The sequence below is a fragment of the Colletotrichum siamense genome (assembly GCF_013390195.1).
Source record: "Colletotrichum siamense strain Cg363 chromosome Unknown KSG_Cg363_contig03, whole genome shotgun sequence".
NCBI classification, from domain to species: Eukaryota; Fungi; Ascomycota; class Sordariomycetes; order Glomerellales; family Glomerellaceae; genus Colletotrichum; species Colletotrichum siamense.
Window position 1 is genome coordinate 3,295,001 of NW_023501016.1, and position 27,356 is coordinate 3,322,356.

Below are 27,356 nucleotides of genomic sequence, written 5' to 3' on the forward strand. Positions count from 1 at the left end.
CCTGGTGAGTAGGTAAGGTACCTTAGATTATCTCGTTTCTTCCTTCTTCTGCCTTAGGTCAGGTAATCACCCATCCCCTTATCTCCAGGTAAGGTTCAATACCTAGGTAAGGTACCTCCGGATACTTGCGTAGGTAGTAGGTATTTCTCTAGGTAAGCGCCTACCTGCCTCCTCCTTAACATACTCGCCGATCTAGGTGCCTTGTGAAAGGTCGTTCTCAGAAGCTTCTGCGACCCGGGCCTCCCGATACGTCGCTGTACCGCACATGCAGAATTAAATAATTGCCTCAAATGCACCCTGCAATTGTACTCGTACAAAGCGATAGCTCTAGGAAGGCTAAGAGCTGGCCTTGCATTGATTACGAAAGCATGGTGTATTAGGTAGACCCCTGGTCCACCTCGGTCTCCTTTCCCTCTGATATCTCGCGCTGCCCCGGCATCCCTGGCCCTCGAACCGCCTATCATTGCCCCAATGTGACATGAAACGTTTTCTGCTTGTTTCTCCAGCAAACGCTGTGTTGGTCGCCGCCCTCGTTTCCTGCTTCTTTTCTGTTGACATAATTATCCTCTATCTTCTTATTTTGTTCGTGATCCTGCCTTGCATCTACTTCCGGCACACATGCTCACGCCCGCCGTCTTGGAATGCAAGAGTAATACGCGACCACAAAGTAGCCTCAGAGATAAGCCAGACCAGGTTCGTTGATCCGCTGAGCTCACCAAGCCTGGCCAGAACAAGATCGAGATCCGACGCAGTCAACGGCAGGTAATCTCCATTACGGCGCTGTGCTCTGCACATTTCTTTCCAACTACAGATATCCACTGTAGTGGTAGAGATGGCTGGCTCCGCCAATGGCTTCAATAAGTCCATACCTTTCGTAGGAATGTCTTGGCTGGGGACTAGATGTACCTAGACGGGTAATTCGCAGTGGACACCTCAGACAACGGCCCGATCTGCCACAAACCCATCAAACCCCCGTTCGGCACGGTACTCGTGTACCCGTGGATGTTCAGTGAGGTCACGGCTCAGGACCAATGACGAGCTTACGACTCTCAAATCTCACAGGCGATGGGTTTCATGGACCAGGGCTGCGCTTGTAACGAGGCCAGAGATGGTCGCCGTTTCCTCGCTCCTTGAGCCGCCGGCCTATGTACAATTTGCTTCTATTCAGCGAACCGCATCTTGCCTCCGGAGAAAGATTAGGAATGGCTCGTCGGCAGCGATTGGTCGCTTATTACGCATCTGCTGACTCCCAGATTAGCGGACTGAAGGCCCACGTTTCTAGTGTCCACTTACCCTATAAGTCCCGAGTGTCAAGCATTTTTTTGACCAAGAAACGCGTCCTTCAGAGCGTGCCAAGGCGGCAGTGGCAGTGCGTGTAGCGTGGCGACTTGGGCGCGCTGTCTTGTGTTTGGGTGAGTTGCTATCCGTAGGCAAGGATGACAAGGTACCGTGGTAATTCTAGCCGCCTTGCTTATGTCAGGTAGCCTACCTTCCTCCCTTCCCAAGTCGCGACCCAGATGCACCTTACCTTATCCGGCAAACACACTATACGCGCCTGGCGCGTCTTCCAGTTCAATGACAACACCCGGTCCATCCTCTTGATGGAATGAATGTATGGAGTATTGAACTTCGAAGAAACTCATCGTCGAAATGGCCACTATAAAGCCCATCGAGGGCCGCACCGTAAGCTTGATTACGCTGCCCCCTGAAAATAGCATAACCACGATCCCCTGCTGACAATTCTCGAAGGTGCATCAAATACAATCTGGCCAAGTTATCGTTGATCTCTGTTCTGTTGTCAAGGAATTAGTCGAAAACAGCATCGATGCGGGCGCCAGTAGCGTAGGTATGGTTGCCAAACTCATTTCAGTCCAGATATGCCAGCCGTTTCTCTCTTTCTCACCCTTGCTTGCTGACGGCTCATCGAAGACGTTCGCTTCAAGAACCAGGGTCTCGATTCGATCGAGGTTCAAGACAACGGCTCAGGCATCTCGCATGACGACTACGATACTATTGCCTTGAAGCACTACACTTCGAAGCTTTCAACCTACGCCGATTTAGCTACCCTCGAGACATTTGGTTTCCGTGGTGAAGCCCTGTCTTCACTATGTGCGCTATCGCGGTTCAGTATCGTCACTTGCCTAGCAAAGGACGTTCCCAAAGGAACCAGACTCGAGTTCGAAATTTCAGGCAAATTAGGCAATACAAGTGTTATTGCTGCTCAGAAAGGCACCAATGTCATCGTCGAGAATCTTTTCTATAATCTGCCTGTCCGTCGTCGCGAACTCGAACGCAACATTAAACGAGAATGGAACAAGGTCATTTCGCTCCTCAATCAGTATGCCTGCATCCAGACGGGTGTCAAATTTACCGTATCACAGCAGCCCAGCAAGGGCAAACGCATCGTTTTATTCTCCACCAAAGGCAATCCGACAACTCGTGAGAACCTCGTCAATATATTTGGCGCCAAGACGATGATGGTTCTGGTCAAGCTGGACATGACGCTAGATTTCGAGCCAACCGTCAGTCGTGGTGTGAAAAATGCACAGAGGATTGAAAAGGTTTCTACTGAAGTCCGTGTTCAGGGGTACATCAGTCGGCCAGCGCATGGCGAAGGCCGCCAGACTCCAGATCGCCAGATGTTTTTCGTCAACGGGAGGCCTTGCGGCTTGCCTCAGTTTGCTAAAGTTTTCAACGAGGTTTACAAAGCATACAACTCGTCACAATCTCCCTTCATATTTGCAGACATTCAACTTGACACTCATCTGTATGATGTCAACGTCAGCCCTGATAAACGCACCATCCTCTTGCATGACCAAAATCGAATGTTGGAAAACTTAAGGGAGGCCTTGACTGCTCTCTTCCGATCACAGGACTACTCTATACCAGTGGGGCAGTCATCCACGCAAAAGCTTCATCGAGGTACCCAAGCCACCGTAACCGACATCGAGGTCGACGGCGAGGGCAAAGGTACTCAGACTGTGGCACAAAACACCAAGAAGCCGACGTTCACAGCGAATGGGCCACGCCCAGCCATCCAGCACCACGGTTCAAGCTCTGAGGATGGAGAGGATCGATCCCCACCGCGCAGCAAACAAGTCCGAAAGACTCGTGCGACACAGCAAAAAATAACATCACCCGCAGACCTACAGTCGCAAAGTTTGATGAGTCGCTGGGTTGGAAGAACAGCAAAAGATAGTCGAGAACCCGACGAGCCGCGGTCGAACAGGGGGGGCGATACCGGGATATCGACAACTCCCGGACAGCCTGGTGAATCACAAGGAGAAGATGAAGTTGCTGAAGAGCCGCCAGGGTCCCCAGTGAAGGTGCTGGATACTACGCCAGCAGGCACAGTAGAAACCCCTCGGAGGGTGCTAGACTTTCGTGCTCGTCTCGCCGAGCTGGATAAGCGAGAGGACCCCGAAGCACCGTCAAAACATGTACCAAGCACTTCTGAAGGCGGAAAAGCCTCTGACCAAGCTGAGATCCCAGCCATTACGCCGATTAGGACTCCGGTAGACAACAGCATGCCGACAGCGACGCCACGAATGTCGAAAAGACATGCCCCAGATGTTGCTACCATTATCATTGGAGACTCCACCGTCGTAGGGTCAGCAGAAACACACGCTAAGAAATTGAAGCTCGATCAGGGGACAGGACATGGAAAATCGCCCACTAGCAAACCCACGACCTTAAGTTCATCCTCCGGCTCTCGTTTGACACAGATTCTTTCAGCCAATCGATCTAGAGATGATGCGGAAAAGGCCAGTGACAGTTTGCAAGATCTAGACAAGATCGGCGCAGCCACGGACGTTGGTAGCCAAGCGAACGGCTCCGATTTGCCCAGTTCTCTTAGAGAGAATCATTCAAGCGAGGCAATGGAGACTGTTAACTTTATTGAAGAGTTACCACGTACCCCAGGAGAACTCCACAGCCAAATCGATCCACCTAGCTTCAAGTCACCTCGTTTGGACGACGATTCAGCCCCGGATCAGTCTGTTGCAACCGAGCACCAGCCTGAGGAAGATGGGTTGGAACGATCTGAGGCTTCCAGTAAGAGGCCCACTGCTCTCAATGCCGGAGTCAAGCGGAAGGATGCCACCCTACAACATAAGCAAAGCATAAAGATCAACGAGGGGGGTCTGCACACTCAAATGAGGTTGTGGGCATCTGAAATGAAGCGAGCAAGTTCACGTCAAACCAACGCCCTCAGTGCCTTGGGCTTAGAGTCGCAAGATGCTGAAGAAGTCCTGTCCCTTATTATTACCAAAGCTGACTTTGGAAACATGACTATCGTTGGCCAATTCAACATGGGTTTCATCATCGCTGTCCGTTACGCATCAGGCAAAGGGGCTGGTGGTAGTTCTAGCAGCGATGATGAGCTCTTCATCATTGACCAGCATGCTTCGGATGAGAAGTACAACTTTGAACGACTGCAGTCGACGACAGTCGTACAATCACAGCGACTTGTGCATCCGAAGCAGCTTGAACTCACGGCTCTTGAGGAAGAAATCGTGATGGAGAACATTGCTGCCTTGAACACCAATGGCTTTCAGGTGGACGTGGACAGGTCCGGCAATCAACCTGTGGGATTACGATGCAAACTTCTTGCTCTCCCTCTAAGCCACGGGACAACCTTTACGCTGTCTGACCTCGAAGAGTTGATATCTCTCCTGGGGGACCATCAATCTAACGAGGGCGTCTCCGCCCCACGACCCTCCAAGGTCCGTTCAATGTTTGCCATGCGTGCCTGCCGGAGCAGTGTCATGATCGGAAGGGCTCTGGCGCATCAGCAGATGGAGAAGCTTGTCCGTCACATGGGCGAGCTGGATAAGCCTTGGAATTGCCCTCATGGACGACCAACAATGCGCCACTTGAGTGGGCTCGGCTCTTGGGATGAGATAGGGTGGAAAGAAGACAAACCAGGCGTGGACTGGGCCACGTATGCCCGGGGCTAAAGGCGCAATGCGCGAGATGGTCTTTGGAGCAGTATCTCTTCTTCTAATGACTCCCTAACCTGTGCCTCGTTTCATTCACACGACACTGTCTTAGACAGTGACTAAATTCCAGTCAGTTTTCCATCTGTCCTGAGGTAAATTCTCCGCAAACACGAACGTTCTCTGTTTACAGCTGAACAGCGGGAATGATAAACAGTCGCCGTGCGCAGACTTGGCCTCTCTCTTTCTTGTTAGCTAAGTAAAACATAATATCCAGAACATGCGTTGTTCAGCGTCTTCGCCAATGAGTCAGCCTGAGCTGGCCGTCAGCATTTGAGGTCGACATGAATCGTAATATCGTCCCCGAACTAACTCCCGAAAAATCACAAATCCGTAGAGCAGACCATACAGCATCTCATCTCAGTCGAAGGCCTTTTGAAGTTCAAATTCGGCCCTATAGCACGCTGTACCTTGAATAGCCATTTTTGGACCCAGCCAGACCCTCCTCGGCGACTTTGCCGCTCACGTTACGTCGTCCATAGGTGGAGGAGTACGGCTGGTTGTCGTAGTCATTACCGGAGGACACCTGCCGGCTGTTGCCAACCATGACAGGGGGTGTTGCGGCCTTGAGCTCGCCATAGGGTTTTGAGTAGAAGTCAGACTCCGGCTGGATGGAACTGTCGCGGTTGCGTGGCCACGGCTGTCCCGCCAGCGCAGAAAGCCTCGCATCTGCAATATCATTGCTGCCGCTGACCTGACGGGAATTGAGATTCACCTCAGACAAGGCAGAGTTGCGGGGAGGCAAGAACGATGTCTTGGCTCGTGCGGTCGCCGGGTGAGGATTTGATGCTAAAGGATTGGGGTGAGGGTTCCCAAGATCGTTCTCGAAATCGCTACCCGCCAGATCATTTTCATCGTTTTCAGAATCGGAATCCTCCACGTTGTAACGTTGACCCAAAGCTTCGTACGCCTTATCACTCGAAAGCTTTTTCTCTGCTGCAACAGCGACATCCATGGCACGGTTTCTCTTCTGCGTGCGCGAGATAAGCGAGTCCGTGGCGAACCAGGTTTCGGTGAATTTGCCTGCGTTGCGAGCTTGGGTCGGGGAAGAAATAACTCCAGAGGGAAGAGATGACCGGGGGTTATTCGTCTCGTGAAGCGGGACTTCAGTGTAAGAGCCACGGGGCGAAGAACGAGGAATAGACACTCGGTTGTATTCACTAGCGACGGCTGAGTTTCTCGGTGAGTTTCCTAGTGGGATCTGATATTGCCGACTGGGGAGATCGGCGTGAGAATCACGTGTGCGGTTGGTTAGATCAGAGCCGGCTCTCGTCCGTTGGAAAGGAATGCTGGGCGGTCGAGAAAGGTCTTGATACGGTGCACCGGACCGACGTCGCTCTTCAAGGGGCGTAGAAAGTCGCTTCTCGCCCTCGTCGCTAACGCTGGTCGCGACACTGGACTTGTTCCTCTTATGCTTAGCTCGCGAGGTCAGATGATCCTCCAAAGGGTTCATGTCTGGAGGCATCTGAGTGATTTTGCGAAACATGAAGCCGAGCCAAGCGGAAATGCAGAATGATATTAGATGCAAGCCCCCGGCACCGACGAATGTGTAGCTGACGGCCTGAACAAAGTATTCCACGAGCCTCTGGTCAACCCAGCGAGTCGTCCAGGCTGAGCTACTGTTCATGGCCATCAAGGCACCATATGCATAGAGAGGCATGGCGGCTAGGTCAGAGATACCGGAAAAGAGTTGATAAGCGGTGGATGACGCAGGGCTACGGTCCCCGGCTGGCCTGGATAGGTGGTAAATGGCGTAGAAGCAGTGTACCATCACGACGCCGGGCTAGATTTCATCAGCATGGTTATCAAGTGAGCGCGTCGTTTGCAGCAAACGTACCGTGATACGCATGACCCACCCAGCGAGAGCCTCGATGTTGTTTAGCAGGAGGAGGAGGGCAAGCAGGCCTGCAGCCCCAATTAGTTGCAGGACCCTGAGAGCCAGCTGGACGATCCGTATGCTCTTGATCCAGCTCTTCGTCCGAGGACTGAGGGACACATAATTGCTAGACCTATGCGAAAGCACCATCTGAGCGCTGCATGGTGGTTGGTCAGCACGTGATCATCGTGTAGTCCTGGCTCTCGGGCAAAAGAAATCCAGTTGCACAGAAAATGCTCACTCAGGATGGCGATTGAAAGTGACCAACGGCCCAGTGGGCTTGGGCTTGCGCGGCTTCGGCTCCCAACTCGCACGCGTTACTGCTTTAGGGTCGAACTTGGGCTCGGGAAATCGTGAGTCTCGACTGTTGCTGACGGCATTGTAAAGATAGGGCTGCTGAACCATCTTCGCGGCATTAGACTTGGTTGTTTCGTCCTCAGTCGTAGCAAAAAAAAGAGACAGACGGATAGCGAGTGTGTGTGAGTGTGTAGTTTTCAGGAATGCTTCCACAGAAGGCGGCGTTGAGGTGAGCTAGCTGGAATGCCGCTGGCTTGATCCAGTCAGTTTAATGCGCGTTGGGACTTTGCTAGAGGTCTCTGGGAGAGATTGAGCATGTGGGATGATGAAGGAGGGGAATGCCCGTAAGGTGTTGGTGGGTGAGAGCGAGAGGCTTGATAGTTAAGAGTACCTCACCTTGGGGTAAAGACGAGGCAGAGGGATGTGCCAACCTCAGCTAGCAAGATGCTACAGAGATGTAGGTCAGGCAGTGAGAGTAAGATAAAACAGGGCCCGGCAAATCAAGGATTCAAGTGTGCCTGGCTTGACAGTCATTGCCCGTTATCAACATCACGTCTAACGCAGCTTGAAGGCGCCCCTGTTGCCACAGCAACGGGTGTCTAATACGATGTATAGCGCCTGAAACCTGGCCCAGCGCCCAAAGATGGCGTTTCTCACTGGGCTAGGCTCTAAAAGTTGCTTTTTGGACCTCCTACCTACCTTAGGTCAGGTACATATCCACTTTTATCCCGCCGCACTAGTCTTTTGCAGGTAACCTGGAAGACAAGGTCGCAGTGAGCGAGCTGAGACCAAGCCCTCATGTTTGCGCCGTCACTTGGGGATCTGAGGATGTGCTTGACTACGTACCTACCTCCCTACGCACCTTGGATCTTAGCCACATATTTCCATTTTCACGTCTCCGGACAATCCGGGGCTTTTGCGGTTCCGTCATCCCTCGTCCCCGGCAACACCGCCGCTCACACATCTCCGAGAGGCCCGTATTGGGGGCGGATCCCGGTATTATGTCCGAACTCATCCGGTCTGCTACGGTTACTCATCATTGAACTTTTTCTGCTTGGTCTGCCTCCCATCCGTCACTCATAAGCCGAGCTCATCGCACAGTCCTCATCTCCATATCATTGCAATCACTGGGATTTTCGACGATACACTCAGCTGGCGACCCAGCGGGCGAGATTAATCATTGCTTGACCGGCCCAGCAGCACCGCGTGCGTGCTCCAGGACAGTACCGCCATGCTCCTCCTACTCCGAGTCCGGCCGCTTCTAGGCTGCAGCCATGCTCGGCCTCAGGTGGGCACCGGCAACTCAGCGGTCCGCCTGATCAGCACCGAAGCGTCTATCGCAAGGCGAACTCGTTCTCCCGAAGACTCGTTTCGCGTCGCTGTTGTAGGATCCGGCCCCGCCGGTTTCTATGCGTCTTACCGCGTCATGTCTCGGCTCCCAAACGCGAAGATTGACATGTTTGAGTCATTGCCAGTTCCCTTCGGTCTTGTCCGCTTCGGCGTCGCCCCAGATCACCCTGAAGTCAAGGTTGCTTTCTCTCCTCACTCACCTATTTCGGCTCGACTGACGGAACCATCGTAGAAATGCCAAGATAAGTTTGAGGAGGTCGCTGGCTCTCCTAATTTCACATTTGTTGGCAACGTTTCCGTTGGCGAAGCAGGTTTTCATCCGCATAGCTGCACTATTCCGTTTTCGAGTCTACTGCGCCATTACGATGCTGTCTTGTTGTCATACGGGGCAGCAAAGGACAGGACACTTGGTGTTCCAGGGGAATCTGAGCTTCGGGGCATATATTCTGCACGTTCATTCGTTGGCTGGTACAACGGACTTCCCGAGTACGCCGGGCTGGCGCCGGACTTGACCAAAGGCGACGAAGCTGTTATCGTCGGTCAGGGAAATGTTGCTTTGGATGTAGCTCGCATGCTGCTTGAAGATATAGATGTCTTACGCAAAACAGACATCACTGAAGAAGCGTTAGCCAACCTGGCCGTTTCCCGCATCAAGAGGGTTCATGTCATTGGAAGGCGTGGGCCTATGCAGGTGAGCGTAAAACAAAGTCTCCACCGTACGCTCGTAGTTGATAACACTCAATAGGCAGCTTTCACCATTAAAGAGGTCAGGGAGCTGATGAAGATTCCCAGTCTTGCTTTCCATCCCGTCGACCCAACCCTCCTCCCTCCTGAAATCAAGACGCTCCCCAGAGCGGCAAAGAGACTGATGGAGGTAGTAGCCAAAGGCTCAGCTGTCCGGCCCAACGATGTTGCGAGGTCTTGGTCTCTCGATTTTTGCCTGAGCCCAGTAGAGTTTCTCGCCAGCCCGGAATCTCCGTCCGATGTTGGTAGTACCCGGTTGGAACGAACGGAGTTGTCCTCCAAGTTCGACCCCGGTGCCCAGGTTCGCTTAACCGGGGAAACGATAACTGTGCCCTCAGACCTGGTCTTCCGTTCCATCGGCTACAAATCTGTCTCCATACCGGGATTGCAGGAAGCAGGCCTTGCCTTTGATGACCGGCGTGGTGTTGTTATGAACGATGGGCGTGGCAGAGTCTTGCGGCATACCTCGGGGAACTCATCAGAATTCGACGCTTCCCCTGGCGTTTATTGCGCCGGTTGGGTGAAAAGAGGACCAACAGGAGTTATCGCATCGACCATGATGGATGCTTTCGAGACCGGCGACTCAATCGTACAGGACTGGCTGTCCGGGTTCCCATTTCTGTCCGGAACTGACATGAACACCAAGCATGGATGGGCAGGGATCAGTGCAGAAGTTGGCGACAGGGCCTCGAAAAGAGTATCCTGGGCTGATTGGCAGAAGATAGACAGGGCCGAGAAAGACAATGGCCGTGCTGTGGGCAAAGAACGAGAAAAGTTCACATCCACCAAAGCGATGCTCGATGTTATTTCGTGAGCGTAATAGAGGCCATCACCCATGAATAGACTCATCTATGTAGATTACAAAATATTATATCACTGCTTGACCTTCTCAGTCAACTCGGGCACCTTTTCGAACAGGTCTCCAACAAGACCAACGTCTGCGACCTGGAAAATAGGAGCATCCGCGTCCTTGTTGATGGCCGCGATGACCTTGCTGTCCTTCATACCTGCCAAGTGCTGAATGGCACCAGAGATGCCGACGGCCATGTAAAGTTGGGGGGCGACAACCTTGCCAGTTTGGCCTACCTGGAGACTGTTGTCCGCGTAGCCACTATCCACCGCAGCTCTGGACGCACCAACCGCAGCCCCCAAGGAGTCGGCCAGTGGCAGCATCACTTTGTCGAACTCTTCCTTGGACTTGAGGCCTCTGCCACCAGAGACGACTCTGCTGGCAGTTGCGAGGTCTGGCCGGTCGGACTTGGCAAGATCCTCGGAGACCCACTCGGTGGTAGACTCGGACTTGGGGTCGATGCCCGCCTCAACGCCTGCCGAACCACCGGCTATCTCTGCAGCAGGGAAAGCTGTACCCCGAATTGTGATTATCTTGACGGGATCAGATGACTCGACCGTGGCAATGGCGTTGCCGGCATAAATGGGACGAACAAAGGTATTTTCGCTCTCGATAGAAGTAATATCAGAGATTTGCTGAGAGTCCAGAAGCGCAGCAACGCGGGGTAAGAGGTTCTTTCCGAAGGCAGTGTGTCCAGCGATAACGTGGGTGTAGCCGCCCTTCTTGATGTTCTCAACCAACAACGGCGCATAGTTCTCGGGAAGGCCCTGCAAAAGAACAAGAAAAAAAGAGCGTCAGAGAGTCCAGTCCGTATGCAAGATGTCCAAAAACTTCTCCCCTCGGAGCAGAGGCAAACCTTGTCGTATGCGCTGTTGTCAACAGCAATGATCTTCTCTACGCCTTCGACCTTGGCCGCCTCCTCTGCAACTCCCTTGATGTTGCTTCCCGCCACGAAGCCGTGAATTGGTCCGCCGAGCTTCTTCGCCGCGGTGATGGCGCTCAAAGAACCGTGGTTCAATTGACCTTCCCTCTGTTCTAAGAGGGCGAGAGTGGATAGTAGACTCCTCGTCGATCTTGATCGGAGCCCCGGCAGTCCGCTGGTCGCCCAAGCAGCCCCGCTGACAGCGGCTCTTCGGGTTGGGCACAGCATGATGATTTAAACAGATATGGGAAAGCGGAAAGGTATGCTTGAGTTCGAAATGAGAAAAGAACCGCCGAAAACTTGAGAGAAGTAGGTGTTGTACGGCTGTTGTGGTGGACGACGCAAATAGATAGGAACGGTTTGACGGCCCGAGGTTACTACGCCGGGTTCGCATGAAGCCTTCCTCAACTGCCAATGTGCCGTCATCAGAAGGGAGGGCCTTTGGCTAAACGCCAGGGGTGGCTCTAGGTCGAACGAATCGGCTTTATGTCTGCTTTTTCCGGCCGTGCAGCCTCAGGAACAGAGCGTCGGAGGTCACGTGTGAGCGTACGTACTATGCAGTAGAGACGCAACCATGGTGTTCTACTAAATAGGTTACCTAAGCCAAGGTGGTCCCCAGAGCAGGTCGCCACCTACGCTAGGTAACAGTGGAGGAGTGCCCAGTGCTGGCAGCGCCAGGCTTACCTTACCTTACCTACTACTGTCTGTCGCAAGTACCTAGGTACCTGAGGTACCTTGAACAATACCTACACTGTATTATCCTCCCCCAGCATCTCGCGCCAAAATTTCTCCAGGCCCAGACGCGACTACTCCATAACCACCACATCTCGTTACTCAACATCAACACCACGCGCTGCTAGAGGGGTAAACCTGTGGGCTGCATCATCAAACAACCAAAGTCGCCAGTCGCATGCCACAGATTGATCCAATCGACTGTCTCTGACTCCGATTTGCGCGTCGCGCCATTGCATTTACCCGCGACTTCCAGGCAGCCTTGATGTCCGTTGCCTCCTGAGGTCCCTTCGCCCAAAGTTATCATGGAGGACCAGACTACCTACGGCTTATCTAGTGCTGCCTCCCCCGGCAGCAACCCAATCCTTTCTCAGCCGCCGTTGCAGCCTGCTGCAACTACATCTGGAGATGGCGCCGAAGGTACATGTTCCCGTCTGACTCTTCCGTTGTCGACGCAGCCCCAACTAAATCAACCTCACTGAGCAGACGTCCAGATGACCGAGGGCCATATCGCGGAACCCAACATCAAGCAAGATAGCGCGACGCCTGCACCCGGCGTGACTTCCGACAACCCTCTCGATGCCCCCGATGGCCCAGCGCCCGAGGCTCCCCAAGACGAGGACATGGCAGGTGCACGCGACGAGGTCAAGGACGGCCAATCGAAAGAGGGGGATGATGCCGCAGCTGGAACCGATGCGGATGGGCAGGACTCCAAGACCAAGGAGACGCTGGAAAATGCGGCTCGGGAGCACCTCATCTCTCAGACACACGCCATCGTCCTGCCAAGCTATAGCACCTGGTTCGACATGAACACCATTAACGACATCGAGCGCAAGGCCATGTCTGAATTCTTCAACAGCCGCAACCGCAGCAAAACCCCGGCCGTTTACAAGGACTACCGCGACTTCATGATCAACACGTACCGTTTGAACCCGGTTGAATACCTTACTGTCACAGCTTGCCGACGCAATCTGGCCGGAGATGTCTGCGCCATTATGCGGGTGCACTCTTTTCTTGAGCAGTGGGGCTTGATCAATTATCAGGTAAGTTTCTTTTGGTTTCCATCTTTATGGGTGTATGCTGCCATGATCAGGGTTAACAGTGAACCAGGTTGATGCCGAGCAAAGACCATCGCATGTTGGCCCACCATTCACCGGCCACTTCAAGATCATCTGTGACACGCCCCGTGGTCTTCAGCCGTGGCAGCCGTCTTCTGATGCGGTTGTGTCGGCTGGAAAGCCTAGCGCGGACACAGAGAAGAAAGCGTCGGCGACGTCTGGCCCCAAGACCGACGTCAACCTCGAGGTTAGCCGTAACATATACGAGGCAAGCGCCAAGGGCGCAAAGCTCAACAAGACGGAGCCTAAGACCAATGGAGATGCACCAATTACCAATGGCATCTCAGGTGTCGAGGAGGCAACGAAGACGCCTATTGTTAAGGTCAACTGCCATACCTGCGGTATTGATTGCACCAGACTATACTATCACAGCTCTCAAACCGATCCCAACTCCAAGACCAAGTACGACGTCTGCCCAAGCTGCTATCTTGAAGGCCATCTGCCTGGCAACCAGACCAGTGCTCAATTCACTAGGATGGAGAACCCCACTTACACAACTGTTCTTGACCGAGACGCGCCTTGGAGCGATGCGGAAATCCTACGACTCCTGGAAGGTATCGAGAGGATGGATGACGACTGGAATGAGATTGCGGACCACGTTGGCACTCGCACTCGTGAGGAGTGCGTCTTACAGTTTTTGTCCCTAGACATCGAGGGCAAGTACGCAGACGACCTTGCTGTTAACGCACCTACGGGTCTTGCCATGCTTGGAACACAGGGTGGCCACCTTCCTTTCAGCCAGGCGGATAACCCTGTCATGTCTGTGGTTGGGTTCCTCGCGGGTCTCGCAGATCCTGCGAGCACGGCTGCTGCTGCCAACAAGTCGGCCGAGGAGCTCACGCGGAAGCTGCGCAGGCGTCTGGAGGGAGGCGACTCAGGCGAGCAGGCGACTACTAACGGCAAGGGCAAGGACAAAGATGGCGACTCGATGGAGATTGACGTGGCCACAACCACCACCACCACTACAACCACAACGACTCTGGCAACGATCCCGATGGCCACGATGGGTGCCCGGGCTGCTGGTCTGGTGTCACATGAGGAGCGCGAGATGACGCGACTTGTTTCAGCGGCGGCCAACCTCACACTTCAAAAACTTGAACTGAAGTTGAAGTACTTCAACGAGATGGAGGCCATCTTGCAGGCGGAACGAAGAGAGCTTGAGCGGGGCCGCCAACAACTATTTTTGGACCGCCTTGCATTCAAGCGTCGTGTTCGCGAAGTGCAGAACTCCCTGAAGACAGCAGTTGAGGCGGGTGGGGATCAGGGCCTCAAATTGGCTCAGGACGCCATGACGGACGGCGCGAGTCTTACGTTCCAAGCTGTTCCTGGATCCAGTGCAGTACAGCCATTGAGCAGCGAGGGCCAGATCAAGAGCTTCGAGGCTTGAGTGATCGCCACCGATTGGGTAGCCAAGAGCAACTGAGAAGTCGTCAAAAATGATGGAAGCGAGTGACGGCGGCGACGGAGGGTTGATGTTTCCGTGTTCTTTCTTTTTCTATTCCGAAGGGTTTGGGTTGGCGACGACTAAGGTAGGAGGAAATGGAACGAATAATTGCGGGGTGTGATTTGACATCGTTTTGGTATTCCAGGGCAGGCGTCCAAGGGATTCCGAAGGCTCGGCGACGCATTGTCTCCTGGTGCAAGTACGTGTATTAGATACATAAAGCCATTTACCTATCTGTATGATCTCTTGTTCATAAGCGGACGCTCAAGGCTCGCAAAAGTCGACTTTGTGCAGCGCCTCGGGGGTGTATTAGTAGCATCAAAGCTAGGCTTACGAGATGGGTTGGGAGGGAGTCGAAGATCCCCGTGCTCCGAAACTACGAAAGGAATTCTGGTCCGTTCGTCCAGGACATCCGTTAGCCCAGTCCGGAACAGTCCGGTGTCTTGTTCATCCGTTCTTTGTGCCGTGAGTGGCTCCATATGACAGAACCCTCTGTGCCTGTCGCCTGCTAGACCTGCGTGCTACGATAGGGAAACACATGACTGAGAGGAAAGAAGACGACGAGGGAGATGGAAGCAACGCCTGAGTCTGCTCGCATTACACTGCTGCCAGGGCCGGCGCGAAGCGCGGGTCGCCGTTTGGCCGGGTCCCGCACCCGGGCATACCTACGCGAACCCCGAGCCTACTGTGAAGGTTGGATAAGGCTCTCAAACGCGTCAAGAAAAGCAGCATCCAACTCGATCGTGGAGTCGCCTGGTTGGAGTACAAGTGGGGATCTAGGCCAAGACACACTGTGCACTTCACTGGGGAGCGCAGCACACCTTGGTGCGGGGCACATACCTACCCAGCGGACTTTCAAACCTCTAATGAACACTGTGTACCTAACATAGGTAGGTAGGTAAGGTAGGTGAGTGCTGCAGTGGAGGAAGAAGAGTACCTACGTACGGGGTAAGGTAGGCAGTGATGTGTGCAGGACCCCCTGTTTTGCCTCGGCTCAAAGGCTCTAAGGCTTGAATTAGCCACGGTTGCCGGCTGCACCGCACAGCGCCGAGGGACACCAACGAGCAATCAGGGTGCAGGTTCCCCATTCCCCCAGTTCCTGCTCCGCCGAGCGGTCACTTTCAATGAACCGGGGTTGGACACGGGGAGGGCAGGTTTGTTCCGTACGTACCCCATCGTACTTCCCCGTCCCTGAGGTATTTGGTCATCCGCAGGTCAAGGCAAATTGACCTTCGCTCAGGAGGGAACAGAAGGGACGGAAGATGAGAAATGATGTTGATCAAAGCCCAGCGCCAGCACCATCTCCGAGTCCAAGCCAGAATCAAGTCCGGCATCACATCACAAAAGCGCACCCAGCCCTCGTGGAACAGCGTGACTTGGTTCTTCTCCAATCGATGTTCCCCATGCCCTTGTCCTGATCTTTATTGCCTTCCGTCTTGTCGGCGCTTTCTCCCTAGCCACCTTGTTACTTTCCGTACCTACCTCAGCTAAACGTGCCGCGCTACACCACACTACAGCTGCCGCAGCTACGCTGTCGCACTCAGACAGCCGTCATCCTGTCCATCGACTGGATCAATTCCACCTTCGTCTACGCGTCCTCCATCATCCCGAGGCATCTTTTCCCAGTTACCACTCCCGTTACCGTTACCGCTGCCGCTTCCGCTGCCGCTGCACCTCCCTCCCTCCCTCCCTTCTCTTCCTCACGAGGCCAGTCCCCCGCCTCCGATTCTTACCTACGTCTCTCACGCACATACGCCACATCCCTGTCCCGGTTGATTAAGGCCCGCGTGGGTGCTGGGTTGCTGGGTTTTGGCTTGTGACAAGCAGCCACTCTGTCGACGGCTAGGATCCGCTCCGATCCATAACGACTGACTTGCTGCTCGACTGCCGCGGATCTCTGCGGCTACGTGTGCCAACTATTTTAATACCACTTCCACACGCACCAGTCGCTGCACCTAATCAAAAACTGGTCATGTCGGCCATCCTGCGAGCTCTGGAGGCTAGGTCTGCCACCGCAAGATCCAATATACGACTGCAAAGGTTCAATCGTCCGGTGAGTTGGACAACCCACCCCGTGGAATACTTCAGACGCTCGCTTTCCACCTACCTCCTCCCGTCCACCGCGCCCTTCGCGTCCCCCACTCCGCCCACTTGTGTGTTCCGTTACAGTCGCCCGTACTTGCCTTCTTCTTCTCCAACTCGACCGTACATTTTCTAACCGGTCTTCTTTCTATTCCAGACCATCGCAGTCATGGCGCCAGCAGCGAAGCGGAACAACAGTTCGCTGCCTTCTGGTAAGTCCTTCTGCGTCCCTGCGCCAGTCGATTCTGAATGCGCTCAGTCATAGCCACGGCGCATCTCATACCACTATGCTAACGGCATCGCCAAACCCAGGCTACGTCGAGGACAAGTCCAAAGGACCGATGCTGAGATTCCAGGATTCCCTGCCTCGGCTGCCCGTACCCTCCTTAGAGGAGACTGCTGCCCGTTACGTCAAGACCCTGCACCCTCTCCTTTCAGAGTCCGAATTCGCCGCCAGCAAAAAGGCTGTCGAGGAGTTTGTCAAGCCCGGTGGCATTGGCAGCAAATTACAAGAAAAGTTACTCGCGCGCAGAGAGGATTCTGCTCACAGAAACTGGCTGTACGAGTGGTGGAACGATGCCGCGTACCTGAGCTACCGCGACCCTGTCGTCCCCTACGTCAGCTATTTCTATTCCCACCGCGACGACCGTCGGAGGAGGAATCCTGCCAAAAGAGCAGCAGCCATCACCTCTGCTGTACTTGAATTCAAGAAGGAGGTTGATGATGGCACTTTGGAGCCTGAGTACATGAAGAAGCTCCCGATTTGCATGGACAGCTACAAGTGGATGTTCAACACCAGCCGTGTCGCTGCAAAGCCTGCCGACTATCCTGTCAAGTTCTCGCACAAAGAGCATAAGCACATCATCGCCATTCGTAAGAACCAATTTTTCAAGATTCTCCACGAGGTCGACGGCAAGCAGCTTAATGCCTCGGAGCTGGAACAACAGTTTAGCAAGGTTTACGAGCTGGCCCAACGAGTGCCTGCTGTTGGTGCCCTCACCAGCGAGAACCGGGACGTTTGGGCGGACGCACGCGAAATCCTGCTGAAAGCCAGCCCGAAGAACTCTGCCGCATTGGAAACCATTGAGGCTTCTTCCTTTGTTGTTTGTCTCGACGATGCTGCTCCTGTGACCCTTGAGGAGCGCGCGCATCAGTATTGGCACGGCGACGGCGCAAACCGTTGGTATGACAAGCCTTGCCAGTTCATCGTCAATGACAATGCCACCTCGGGCTTCATGGGAGAACACTCCATGATGGACGGAACCCCGACTCACCGCCTCAACGACTTCATCAACGACCTCATTTTTAACAACAAGATTGATCTCTCTGACCCTTCCATCCGCTCCAACTTGCCGGAACCTCAGGTTGTCAAGTTCGATGTGACGAAGGAGGTCCAGGCGGAGATCGACCGCGCGACTAAGGACTTCCATGATGTAATTGGCCAACACGAGCTGGCTGTCCAGGCGTATCAAGGCTATGGCAAGGGTCTTATCAAGAAATTCAAGTGCTCGCCCGACGCCTATGTTCAGATGATTATACAACTGGCTTACCACAAGATGTACGGCAAAAATCGGCCCACCTACGAGTCGGCTGCTACCCGCCGCTTCCAGCAAGGCCGGACCGAGACATGCCGGACCGTTTCGGATGCGTCGGTTACATGGTGCAATGCCATGGCGGATCCTAATATCGAGGATAAGGATAAGGTCGACCTGTTCCGCCAGGCTATCGATGCCCACCTCGAGTACATCACAGCGGCCTCGGATGGCAAGGGTGTTGACAGGCATCTTTTCGGGCTCAAGAAGCTTCTCGAGCCGGGCCAAGAGATACCGGCCATTTACCAAGATCCGGCGTTCTCGTATTCTGCTTCTTGGTATCTCTCAACCTCGCAGCTGAGCTCCGAATTTTTCAACGGATATGGATGGAGCCAGGTTATTGATGCTGGCTTTGGTATCGCCTACATGATCAACGAAAACAGGTATGCCTCCATGAATACGTCACCAGTGTCGTTTATAATCTGACACATTTAGCATCAACTTCAACGTTGTGTCCAAGGGTCTCGGCAGCCAGCGGATGAGCTTCTTCCTGAATGAAGCCGCTGGCGACATGCGCGATCTGCTCATGCCGACAATAAAGCCAGCAAAGGCTAAGCTCTAGAATCGGCGCAAGCGGAACCAGGTTGTTATCTGAATAGACGCGGTCAATACTTCCCGTACAAGCTCGTATTTGTGTGTGAGTGCGCCTGGTCGGGGCGGCCGGATGTGGTTTTTAGCATCTATACAGTAGAAGCGTGTCAATTATAGACGGACCAGGTTTGTCAACCAACTTGACGATCAATTTGACCTGTTTCAATACGTATCGCTCGAGTAATTGTGCGCTATCCTTCAGAACAAGTAGCCAACGTAAGTATTGTATTTGCTTCCGAAATTTTCTCGAGCTCGAATCCTTCTATAGACAGGATGGGGATGGGGCACGAGTGAAAGCGCTCGGATAAGCACGCTGAGTCAAAAGAGAAATCGAAGGGGGCCAAACCCAGAAGTCGCAGGTTGGGTTCTTATAGGTACAAACGGATGTTGACTTGCAGTGTGAAAATGAGCAAACCGCCGCAATGCTGACGCCCACGATGCAGCTCAATTCTTTTGTGATTTGATATCGGAAGAATGTCGGACTAGCCAGAGTGAGATACAATCTCGTTGACCAAATCACCCTTGCTCTCGTCAAAGTAGGAGCAAATCTGGGACGGCAAAGGCACCTCCTTGTAGTCCTCGTCTTCCCCTGAGATAACGTTAAGGTTGATGCCGGAGGACTTGCTCGAGTAAATCTTGGTTCCCGTGCTCTCCTTGCTGAAATAAATCTGGGCACCATCGATCGAGTCCATCAAGACGGCCGGCACAGCACCGAGCACTTGCAACGCAAAATTTTGGGACTTGATAACATCCACTGTGGATATCAGAGACTCCACGATGAGGGACAGACGCGTTGAATTCTCAATCGTGACCGCATTGGCCTTGCCCTTTACAATGATGGTGGTATTGTTGCACCTGCTGATGAGAATTGAGTGAGAGATGGAGGCTTCGATCTCGATCGGCTGGGTTTCCTTTTCGAAATTTTCCTATCCGAATGTCAGCAGTGTTGCACTTTCGACGCGTAAAATTGTCGTATCAGGCCTACAATGGTCCACTTGTTGCCCTCGAGCACCTTCTTGGGTGGCTTTTTAACGCGCATGCTCTCCGGCTTCGGCTTTCTCTGAGGGGCTGGGCTCTTGCCGCGCGCCGAACCATCATGATCAGGCACTGTAGAACTGGCACGAAGAGAGGGGTTCTTATGCGTCATCTCCGACCTGTCAACCTTGCGCAGACCTTTGGTCACGGCTTCGCCCTTGTTCAGCTCGGAGAAGACTGCACCCAGCCCACCTTTTCCGCCAGTCTCTTCCTTAATCTCAAGAACTGGAGGAGGGCCGGGAGGTGGTGGCGGCGGGGGCAAAGCACCTGCGGGAGGCGGTGGGGGAGGAGCGGCGGCGGCGACGGCCGTGGCAGACGCCGCAAGGGACTTGGCAACCTCCTGAGCCGGCTGGCCCTTCGGGTTCCATGGGATACCGTTGGGAAAGTGCTGCTTGACGTAATCGGCCAGATCGCGGAAAACCTGGTAGAAAGCGTTAACCCACTCCACCTGCTGGGTGTCCCTGTGAGCTGCCAGTCAGCATAGACAAACACACCGGGTTAAAGCCATCAACCCAGGAGACAGCTTACTTGTCCTTTTGCTCCTTCAATACCCTGTTACCAAAGAATTGTGCAGAACCCAAAGAATCGTCAACGTGCTTGTAAGGACGATTGTCGACGGTGACCCATGCGAGGACCATAGATCCTTCAGCTACAGCGCTGAGCTGCACGAAGACGGGAGAACCTCGGTTAGATTCTTTGATGTTGCTGACGGCAACGAGAGCCTCGTTGATGGGCTTGAGCAAGTCCTGGTACACGGCCATCTCGGCGCCGTTCAAATCGGGCTTCTTGGCCTTGGTGGTGATGAGCAAGAAGTGACGCTGAGCTTGGAAACCCTGCAAAACCTTGGCGGCCTATATTGCGAACACTGTATCAGCATCACCTGTAACTTTCGCTTGATGTATCTTGTGCCGGACGGACCTGATCGGCAATGAGACCACCCAGCTGCTTGCTGATTTTGACATATTTGTCGACGGTTGTGGCTAACAACTGATCAAACTCTTCGATGGACTCGGGAACGGGTTCGGGAGGGGCTTGGGGAGCGGCGGCAGCTTGCGGCGGAGGCGGCGCAGGCAAAGAAGCATTGGAGGCCGACGGCGGGGTGGCAACGGATTGGTTTAGCGAGGGAACAGCTTGAGGGAGTTCGATGGTAGAAGAGGCGATATCTTCGAGTCTGGCAGTGGCAGCTTCGAGCCTATTTCCAAAGTTAGGAGCTTCTACAGCACTGTCCAGGTAACGTCGGGCAAAGGCAGGGGCGAGCGCTTAGCAGAAGTGATCGAATCTGCCGCATCATGGTTGATGCCAAGGTTGATTTGCGCAGAACGTGGGTGATAGACGCGTACCGCTTGATGAGGGTTGTAAGGTTGTGCATATTGTTCGTTGCCATATTAGTCCAAAGTGAAGCCGGAGCTTCTCGTAAAGCAAGCAGAAAGTGCAGGGGAAGTTAGGTCGGGAAAAGGACAAAGGTGGATGATGGGCAGGAGAGATGGTGTGACTTCAGGAGTCGGGAGATGGAGCTCTCAATTGGCGGGGTGTTCCGGTAACAGCAATAGCGACAGGAATAGCGATGGCAGGACAAGTCTGCGGTGCTTGATGCTTCGCAATGCAACACGGCTTGGGTTTGCAGGGCAGGGAGCTCGAGTCGGGTCGAAAGGTGGGAAGAGAGACCACAAAGTATTGTAAGGAGGTTTCAGGAGATGCGGGCCTGCTAGGATGGGGATAAATGCGTGCGCGCTGGGGCGAAGCAACGGCAATGGAATTGGGCGCACTGGAAGCTGATGGTCGACGGAGAAAGGCGGCGCAGGGTGCAAATGGCGAACGAGGTGTTTTGGAAGGGTGTTATCGCAAGCATCCAATATCATGCCCAAGACGGTGTTGTGTACAGAAGCAACACGTACCCTGGCTGGAGGCAAGTCAGGAAGTACCTAGAGCTCGAGTGGACCTTACGTGCCTAGGCAGGTACATTAGGTATGATGGGGGCCACCTTACATCATCTCACGGTATCCGAGGTGTTGTACCTAAGGTAGCTGCCCATTTTCTAACTGGATACGTGAGAAGAATGCTGCCCTCTTTTAAAGCTACCTACCTACTTTGCCTAAGGCAGTCAGTCAGGGAGTATTAGCCGCAGGCACTCGATCGAAATTTCTAAAGCCAAGAGCACCAGAGCCAGAGTGTCTTCTTCTCTTCTATCCCATTTCTAGACCCATGGCCAAAGCGTGAATTCGAAGATACTCTCAAGTGAAATCGTTGCTCAATTGCCAAGCCATTCTTTACCTTGGTTGCCTGTGAAGTATCGCCCTGCCGAAAACGGAGTAGGTACACCTCATAAACTTCACTACAGGCCTACCCCGTCTATAACGCTGCCTGACATTGCGTCTAGACAATGGCACCACCAGTACCTCAATGATTAGGGCAGTTAATACATGCATCCATAGATGTAACAACCGGAATCAAACCATCTCGGAAGCTCGAAAGTGCCTTTATCGTGGTGTCAAGAACCTACGGGAGCTGAACATCAAGGCTTACCGATCTTGATCTGCTTTTGTCTCATTCCGACTCAGGCTCGGGCCCTAGCTGCAGCTTGCGATTCACATGCAGTACTTATCTTGCCTCAACTGCGCTCCTCACCTTACGTGCAGAAATCTCCATACGCTCACAGGCCACGTCGGTGTCAATTCCAATTCTTCCCACCCTCGAATCCACCCGATCAGGTACTCTGGCGATAGCGCCTTTCTTCTGGGCATAACTGAGTCTAAAAGCTCCATCTCAACCACGAGGTAGCCCGGGAAAAAGACTCTCAACCACCCTTCGCCAGCAACAGCGGCCACCATGGCCGACGAAAGCACACAGAATGGCCATGAGCGCCGTCTTACCGAGCAGGAGGTCGCTGCCTTGTCTCCAATCGACTTCGTGACCCTGGGCATGTTTATCATAGGTACCTAAGTCCCAGTGCCCACAGCTTCTCCAAATCCAACAAAAATGGCCGAAACTAACACCTGAGCTGATAGATGAGATCCATTTCTTACCACCCACGCCGCCAGTTCAGGACATCCTCGGCGGCGCCGGATCTTACGGCGCCCTCGGAGCCCGCCTCTTCTCGCCGCCCCCCGACGCCTCGTCCGTCGGCTGGATCGTCGATCAAGGCTCCGACTTTCCACAGTCACTAACTAACATCATCAATACTTGGGAGACATCTGTAGTGTTTCGCGAGAACCCTGACCGTCTTACAACGCGCGGCTGGAACGGCTACGAGACAGCTGAGAGGCGCGCATTCAAATATACCACTCCCAAGAAACGCCTCACCGCCCAAGATTTGACCCCTCACCTGCTACTCTCTAAATCTTTCCACCTCATCTGTTCCCCGACGAGATGCAAGGATCTAGTAGGTGATATTACATCAGCTCGCAAGCGCGTATGCCCGTCTGACCTGTATACAAAACCTATCTTTATCTGGGAACCCGTGCCTGACCTCTGCACCCCTGATGAGCTACTGAACTGCACAAACACTCTGCCGCTGGTTGATATTTGCAGCCCAAACCATTCAGAGTTGGCAGGCTTCATGGGTGATGACGGCCTGGATCCCGAGACTGGTGCCATCTCAAAATCAGCCGTTGAGAGATCATGTGAGCAGCTTTTGGCTAGCATGCCTCTTCAGTCCTTCACCCTTGTTGTACGCGCAGGCGATAAGGGCTGCTATGTCGCACGAAATGGCGGCCGTAAGCGTCAACCTGCTACACGTGACGGCGCGGGTACAAAGCGCCGCAAGAAGGACTATACAAGGGGGGGTCTCCGGCCAGATACCGATATGGAGGCTTTGTTCGCCGGCCTGCTGCAAGACGACGAAGGAGTCGTTGTGAGAGAAGAAATCGAGGTTGACGCGGGCACGGAGACATGGATCCCAGCCGTCCACCAGGACCCCACCAAAGTAGTAGATCCAACCGGTGGAGGCAATACCTTCCTGGGCGGTCTTGCTGTCGCACTTGCGAGGGGTAAGAGTGTCGAAGAGGCCGCAATATGGGGTAGCGTAGCAGCCAGTTTTGCCATTGAACAAGTCGGCGTGCCGACCCTGGGCGAAGATGCCGATAGCAAGGAAACATGGAACGGCGTTCGAGTACGAGATCGACTTGCCGACTTTCAATCTAGGTTGTGAGTAGCACAGCGCAGCAGGGACATAGACCAGATTAGACAGCCAGTCTCTATACCAAGAAGTAGAAACGTTGCAGAAACAAACAAGGAGATTTCTCGTCTCGTTCATTCACATCAAAATTCAAGTACGTATATGGTCTGTCTCCACGCGTCCAGACTTTGGTGTTCGTCTCCTGACTGCTCTAGTTAACGCCAGCCTTCCATTACAATCAACTTTACTTCCCCGATTCCATATCACATTAAATCTTGTACACGAGTTCGCCATCGGTATACCTGTGGTTCGATCAGCGTGGTTAGCGAATGAACAAGAATGAGCAGAGATGTTGGGAATGGCATACATGATCTGGTTGGCTTCGTCCATTTTCTTGAGGGCCTTCACACCCTCTTGCTTGCTGAAGGCACCGCCACTACCAGGCCGCAACTTGCTGTTGACGGCGTTTACAACTGCGTCTACATTGGCAGAGTCATCTTCGAACAATGCTGAGTTGAGGAGCTGGCCGAGAGTTGTTCTGAAGGTTGCCAGCCGCGAAGCACTGATGGGCTCGTCCGCGATGGCAAGACCGGCCGTCCCTGACGCAAGCTCATCTTCATCTTCTTCCTCCTCTTGGGACTGTGAAGGCAGCTGTGACACCGGTACAGACGACGCAAACGATGTTTGTGTGTGTGAGGTCGCGCTCGAGGCAGCAGCCCGACCAGAACGACGCGACCTTCTTGGGGTGGCATCGTAAATGTCTTCCAACGCTTCCCGAGCTGGCGGCTCCTCGTCGCTATCATGCTGATCACTGTTTGTGCCATTAGCATTGGTGCCCGGTGTTTGCGTGCTACCATTCACCCGAGGACGAGCAACTCCCCTGGTCGACCGCGTTGACCGCGCCGCCGGTGTACGAGTTGTTGTGCTCCTGTAGTTACCATCCTCGTTGTCGTCATCATCGGAGCTCTCCTCGCTAGAGGAAGCGAATTCAGTTGTCTGGGTCTTCCGTCGCTTCTTTCTTGACTCGTCTTCGACGACTTCCTTGAACATTGCGAAGCGGAGGATGGCTTCCGCGGCGAGGGCATCACGCTCGGTAACGATTTGCGAAAGACGGGACTTGGCATGGGCGGTGGCCAGACGAATTAATGTCTCCAAGGTACGGACAGTCAATGGGCTAGTCCGTCGTTGATTGCCTTCCATTTCGTCATTTCGCAACCCGACGTAGATGTCCGCGATGCGATCCGATGCTTCTTGGGTCAATTTGGGCTGCACCCTCTTGGCGTACTGTATGTACTTCTTCATGAAAGGAATACTAAGCACCTCAGGCTTCTTGTTGAAACCGCGTCCCGAGGTGTGAGTGACGCCAGCATGGAGCATGGCATCGTACTTTTCGAACACGTCCGTTAGGCGTTGCACATCAGAGTCGTTGCTCAGGGCGACTCCGAGGGACTGATTTCCGTTCTCACGCACCGGCGCACCTTCTTCTGTACCGGGCTGTCGGTAGCGGTGCATTCGCAAAACATGCTCCGAAACCTGCCTATCTCGCGTGTCCTCAATGTCGTCAGTGACAACAAATAAGAGATCGAAACGCGACAAAAGGGAGTCAGGTAGCGCGATGTTCTTATGAGGATCCTTGTGGGTATCGTATTGGCCGAAAATAGGGTTGGCAGCTGCGACAACGCTACATCTGGCATTCAGGGATGTGTGAATACCAGCCTTGGCAATTGTGACGGTCTGTTGCTCCATGACCTCGTGGATAGCAACACGGTCAACGTCAGACATCTTGTCAAACTCATCGATGCACACTACCCCTCTGTCAGCCATAACCATGGCTCCCGCCTCAAGTCTCCTCTCTCCTGTTTCCTTGTCTGACGTAACGGCAGCAGTGAGACCGACGCCGGAAGAACCACGCCCAGTAGTGGCGATGGCAAGAGGCGCTGTATTCAAGACAAATCGAAGCAGTTGCGACTTGGCGGTTGAAGGATCTCCCACCATAAGAATATTGATGTCACCCCTCAAGTGGGTGCCGTTCTCGAGGTTCTTTTCAACACCACCGAGGAGCATCAGCAGGATAGCCTTTTTGATGTGGTCATGTCCGTAGATACTAGGCGCCAGTGACTGGGAGAGGAGTTGAAGAAGGTTCTTCTTCTTGGCGATCTTGTTGATATTGCGGATGTCGGTATCTGTGATCGTGTGTGTGGCGACCCCAGCTCCAGATTTCGAGGACAAGAGGACGATGTGGTTGGCGATGATGACGGTCTTGAACAGGGCGCTGTTATGGTTCGTATTTCTGTTTCCTAATGTCCTGTAAACTCCCACGAGTTGGACGCGGTCGCCAGGCTTGACTAGATCAACCAAGTCGTCGTCAAGTATAACATCAACTCCTCTGGGCAGTTGACCAGCAGGAGCACGCTCTGGCATTTCTTGAATAGATACGGTCTGGTGATCTCTGTAAGTGCTGAAGCCGTACTCGGTAGTCAGGGGATTTCCCTCGTCATCCTCTTGAGGGTAGGCACTGGATGTTGTAACTCCATTTGTCATGGTCTGATCTTGGTATTCGCGGAAGTGGAAAACGTCCTTGTTTTCGTTGTAATGCACACTCTTCACAATCTTTGGTCGAATAAGCGAGCACCTGGTCACGATGCCTTCGAGCGAGACCATGCTGTTGAGATGCTGAGAGGAAAGGGTGCGTGGGTTGCAGGCATTCATACCAAAGCTGCCTGCCCATGCGCAATAGTATGATTCGTCGTTGAGCTTCTCTGCATCGCCTGAGTCTGGCAACGTCTTAACGATCTGCTTCAGAGCATGGTTAAATGCGAGAGTGTAATCAAATGGCTGCTCGAGGACTCCTCCGGCGAGTTCGGGGTTGTGGGCGCGGAGTTGGTCAAGATTGACTACAAGCCTCCGTTTCTTTTTCTGCATCATCTGGATAATCGCCGACCTGTAACTGCGTCCTTGCGAATCGTTTTCTGATGAGACGCGGGTCAGTATATAGCAACGCTGGGATATCGTGCATTTACACGAGCAGCCGAGGCAAGGGAGGGCGTACGAGGGTCGAGGAACTCTTGAGCCGCACGAACGCGATCCAAGGCGGCTGCATCCTGCAGCATGAACGAGTCCATCGTGAGTGAGGGCTCTGGTAGCTTCGAAGTTCAGAGGTAGACAGGCCAACAAGAACGTCGAGAATGAAGTAAGACGAGAGGGTATTGAAAGAGCACGTCAGCGTCACTTTGTGGCGATACAAAGTCGCAGTGAAGAATTGCCGTGGTGTTAAGAGGAGGAGAGGCGAGGCGGTAACGCTGCGCAGCAACGAGAGGCGGGTGCAGACCTGGACGAAAAAAGGAGCATGTATGTGGTGGGTCGCAGCGCGTCCTGTCATACAGTGCAGCGCGTCTTGACAGGAGATTTCGTAGAGGGGCGCGGGGAAAGCGCGTTAATTGAATTCTTATGTAAGCCCGTATCTCATTGCGGGCAGGTAAGGTAGGTACTCAAGTGGACCCCATGCCTTAGGTAAGCACTGGGATGTGGTGATGTGGCTGAAGCGAGCCTTCCTGGGTTAATCAGGAAACAAAAGCTCAGGTTGCTCTTCATGATGACTGATCCTTCTGTGTC

The 27,356-nt window shown here is 53.6% G+C and overlaps 9 protein-coding genes across 9 annotated transcripts; 5 read left to right on the forward strand and 4 right to left on the reverse strand.

Annotated features, from left to right (window-relative positions):
* Nucleotides 1–1,650: 1,650 nt before the first annotated feature.
* PMS2 (Mismatch repair endonuclease PMS2) lies at nt 1,651–4,958 on the forward strand (the record flags this gene model as incomplete). Its single annotated transcript, XM_036636723.1, has 3 exons — nt 1,651–1,683; nt 1,750–1,846; nt 1,930–4,958. The coding sequence occupies 3 exons, from the start codon at nt 1,651–1,653 to the stop codon at nt 4,956–4,958; spliced, it is 3,159 nt and encodes a 1,052-aa protein (XP_036497456.1).
* Nucleotides 4,959–5,391: 433 nt separating this feature from the next.
* CGCS363_v004875 (uncharacterized protein) lies at nt 5,392–7,278 on the reverse strand (the record flags this gene model as incomplete). Its single annotated transcript, XM_036636724.1, has 3 exons — nt 5,392–6,780; nt 6,835–7,030; nt 7,115–7,278. 3 exons carry the CDS (start codon nt 7,276–7,278, stop codon nt 5,392–5,394), a joined length of 1,749 nt encoding a protein of 582 aa, XP_036497455.1.
* A 1,123-nt stretch (nt 7,279–8,401) lies between these two features.
* Nucleotides 8,402–10,078, forward strand: CGCS363_v004876 (putative NADPH:adrenodoxin oxidoreductase; the record flags this gene model as incomplete). The annotated part of the gene is made up of 3 exons (XM_036636725.1): nt 8,402–8,698; nt 8,753–9,211; nt 9,266–10,078. 3 exons carry the CDS (start codon nt 8,402–8,404, stop codon nt 10,076–10,078), a joined length of 1,569 nt encoding a protein of 522 aa, XP_036497454.1.
* Nucleotides 10,079–10,137: 59 nt separating this feature from the next.
* On the reverse strand, nt 10,138–11,264 carry CGCS363_v004877 (putative electron transfer flavoprotein subunit alpha; the record flags this gene model as incomplete). Its single annotated transcript, XM_036636726.1, has 2 exons — nt 10,138–10,881; nt 10,971–11,264. 2 exons carry the CDS (start codon nt 11,262–11,264, stop codon nt 10,138–10,140), a joined length of 1,038 nt encoding a protein of 345 aa, XP_036497453.1.
* An 809-nt stretch (nt 11,265–12,073) lies between these two features.
* Nucleotides 12,074–14,273, forward strand: ssr2 (SWI/SNF and RSC complexes subunit ssr2; the record flags this gene model as incomplete). The annotated part of the gene is made up of 3 exons (XM_036636727.1): nt 12,074–12,188; nt 12,255–12,811; nt 12,879–14,273. The coding sequence occupies 3 exons, from the start codon at nt 12,074–12,076 to the stop codon at nt 14,271–14,273; spliced, it is 2,067 nt and encodes a 688-aa protein (XP_036497462.1).
* A 2,308-nt stretch (nt 14,274–16,581) lies between these two features.
* CGCS363_v004879 (Carnitine O-acetyltransferase) lies at nt 16,582–18,566 on the forward strand (the record flags this gene model as incomplete). Its single annotated transcript, XM_036636728.1, has 3 exons — nt 16,582–16,624; nt 16,725–18,387; nt 18,440–18,566. 3 exons carry the CDS (start codon nt 16,582–16,584, stop codon nt 18,564–18,566), a joined length of 1,833 nt encoding a protein of 610 aa, XP_036497461.1.
* Nucleotides 18,567–19,039: 473 nt separating this feature from the next.
* Nucleotides 19,040–21,014, reverse strand: SRV2 (Adenylyl cyclase-associated protein; the record flags this gene model as incomplete). Its single annotated transcript, XM_036636729.1, has 6 exons — nt 19,040–19,045; nt 19,096–19,521; nt 19,581–20,091; nt 20,159–20,481; nt 20,549–20,822; nt 20,971–21,014. 6 exons carry the CDS (start codon nt 21,012–21,014, stop codon nt 19,040–19,042), a joined length of 1,584 nt encoding a protein of 527 aa, XP_036498365.1.
* Nucleotides 21,015–22,456: 1,442 nt separating this feature from the next.
* Nucleotides 22,457–23,777, forward strand: CGCS363_v004881 (Uncharacterized protein; the record flags this gene model as incomplete). Its single annotated transcript, XM_036636730.1, has 2 exons — nt 22,457–22,562; nt 22,636–23,777. 2 exons carry the CDS (start codon nt 22,457–22,459, stop codon nt 23,775–23,777), a joined length of 1,248 nt encoding a protein of 415 aa, XP_036498366.1.
* A 235-nt stretch (nt 23,778–24,012) lies between these two features.
* On the reverse strand, nt 24,013–26,866 carry mcm3 (DNA replication licensing factor mcm3; the record flags this gene model as incomplete). The annotated part of the gene is made up of 3 exons (XM_036636731.1): nt 24,013–24,046; nt 24,112–26,713; nt 26,794–26,866. 3 exons carry the CDS (start codon nt 26,864–26,866, stop codon nt 24,013–24,015), a joined length of 2,709 nt encoding a protein of 902 aa, XP_036498363.1.
* Nucleotides 26,867–27,356: the final 490 nt, after the last annotated feature.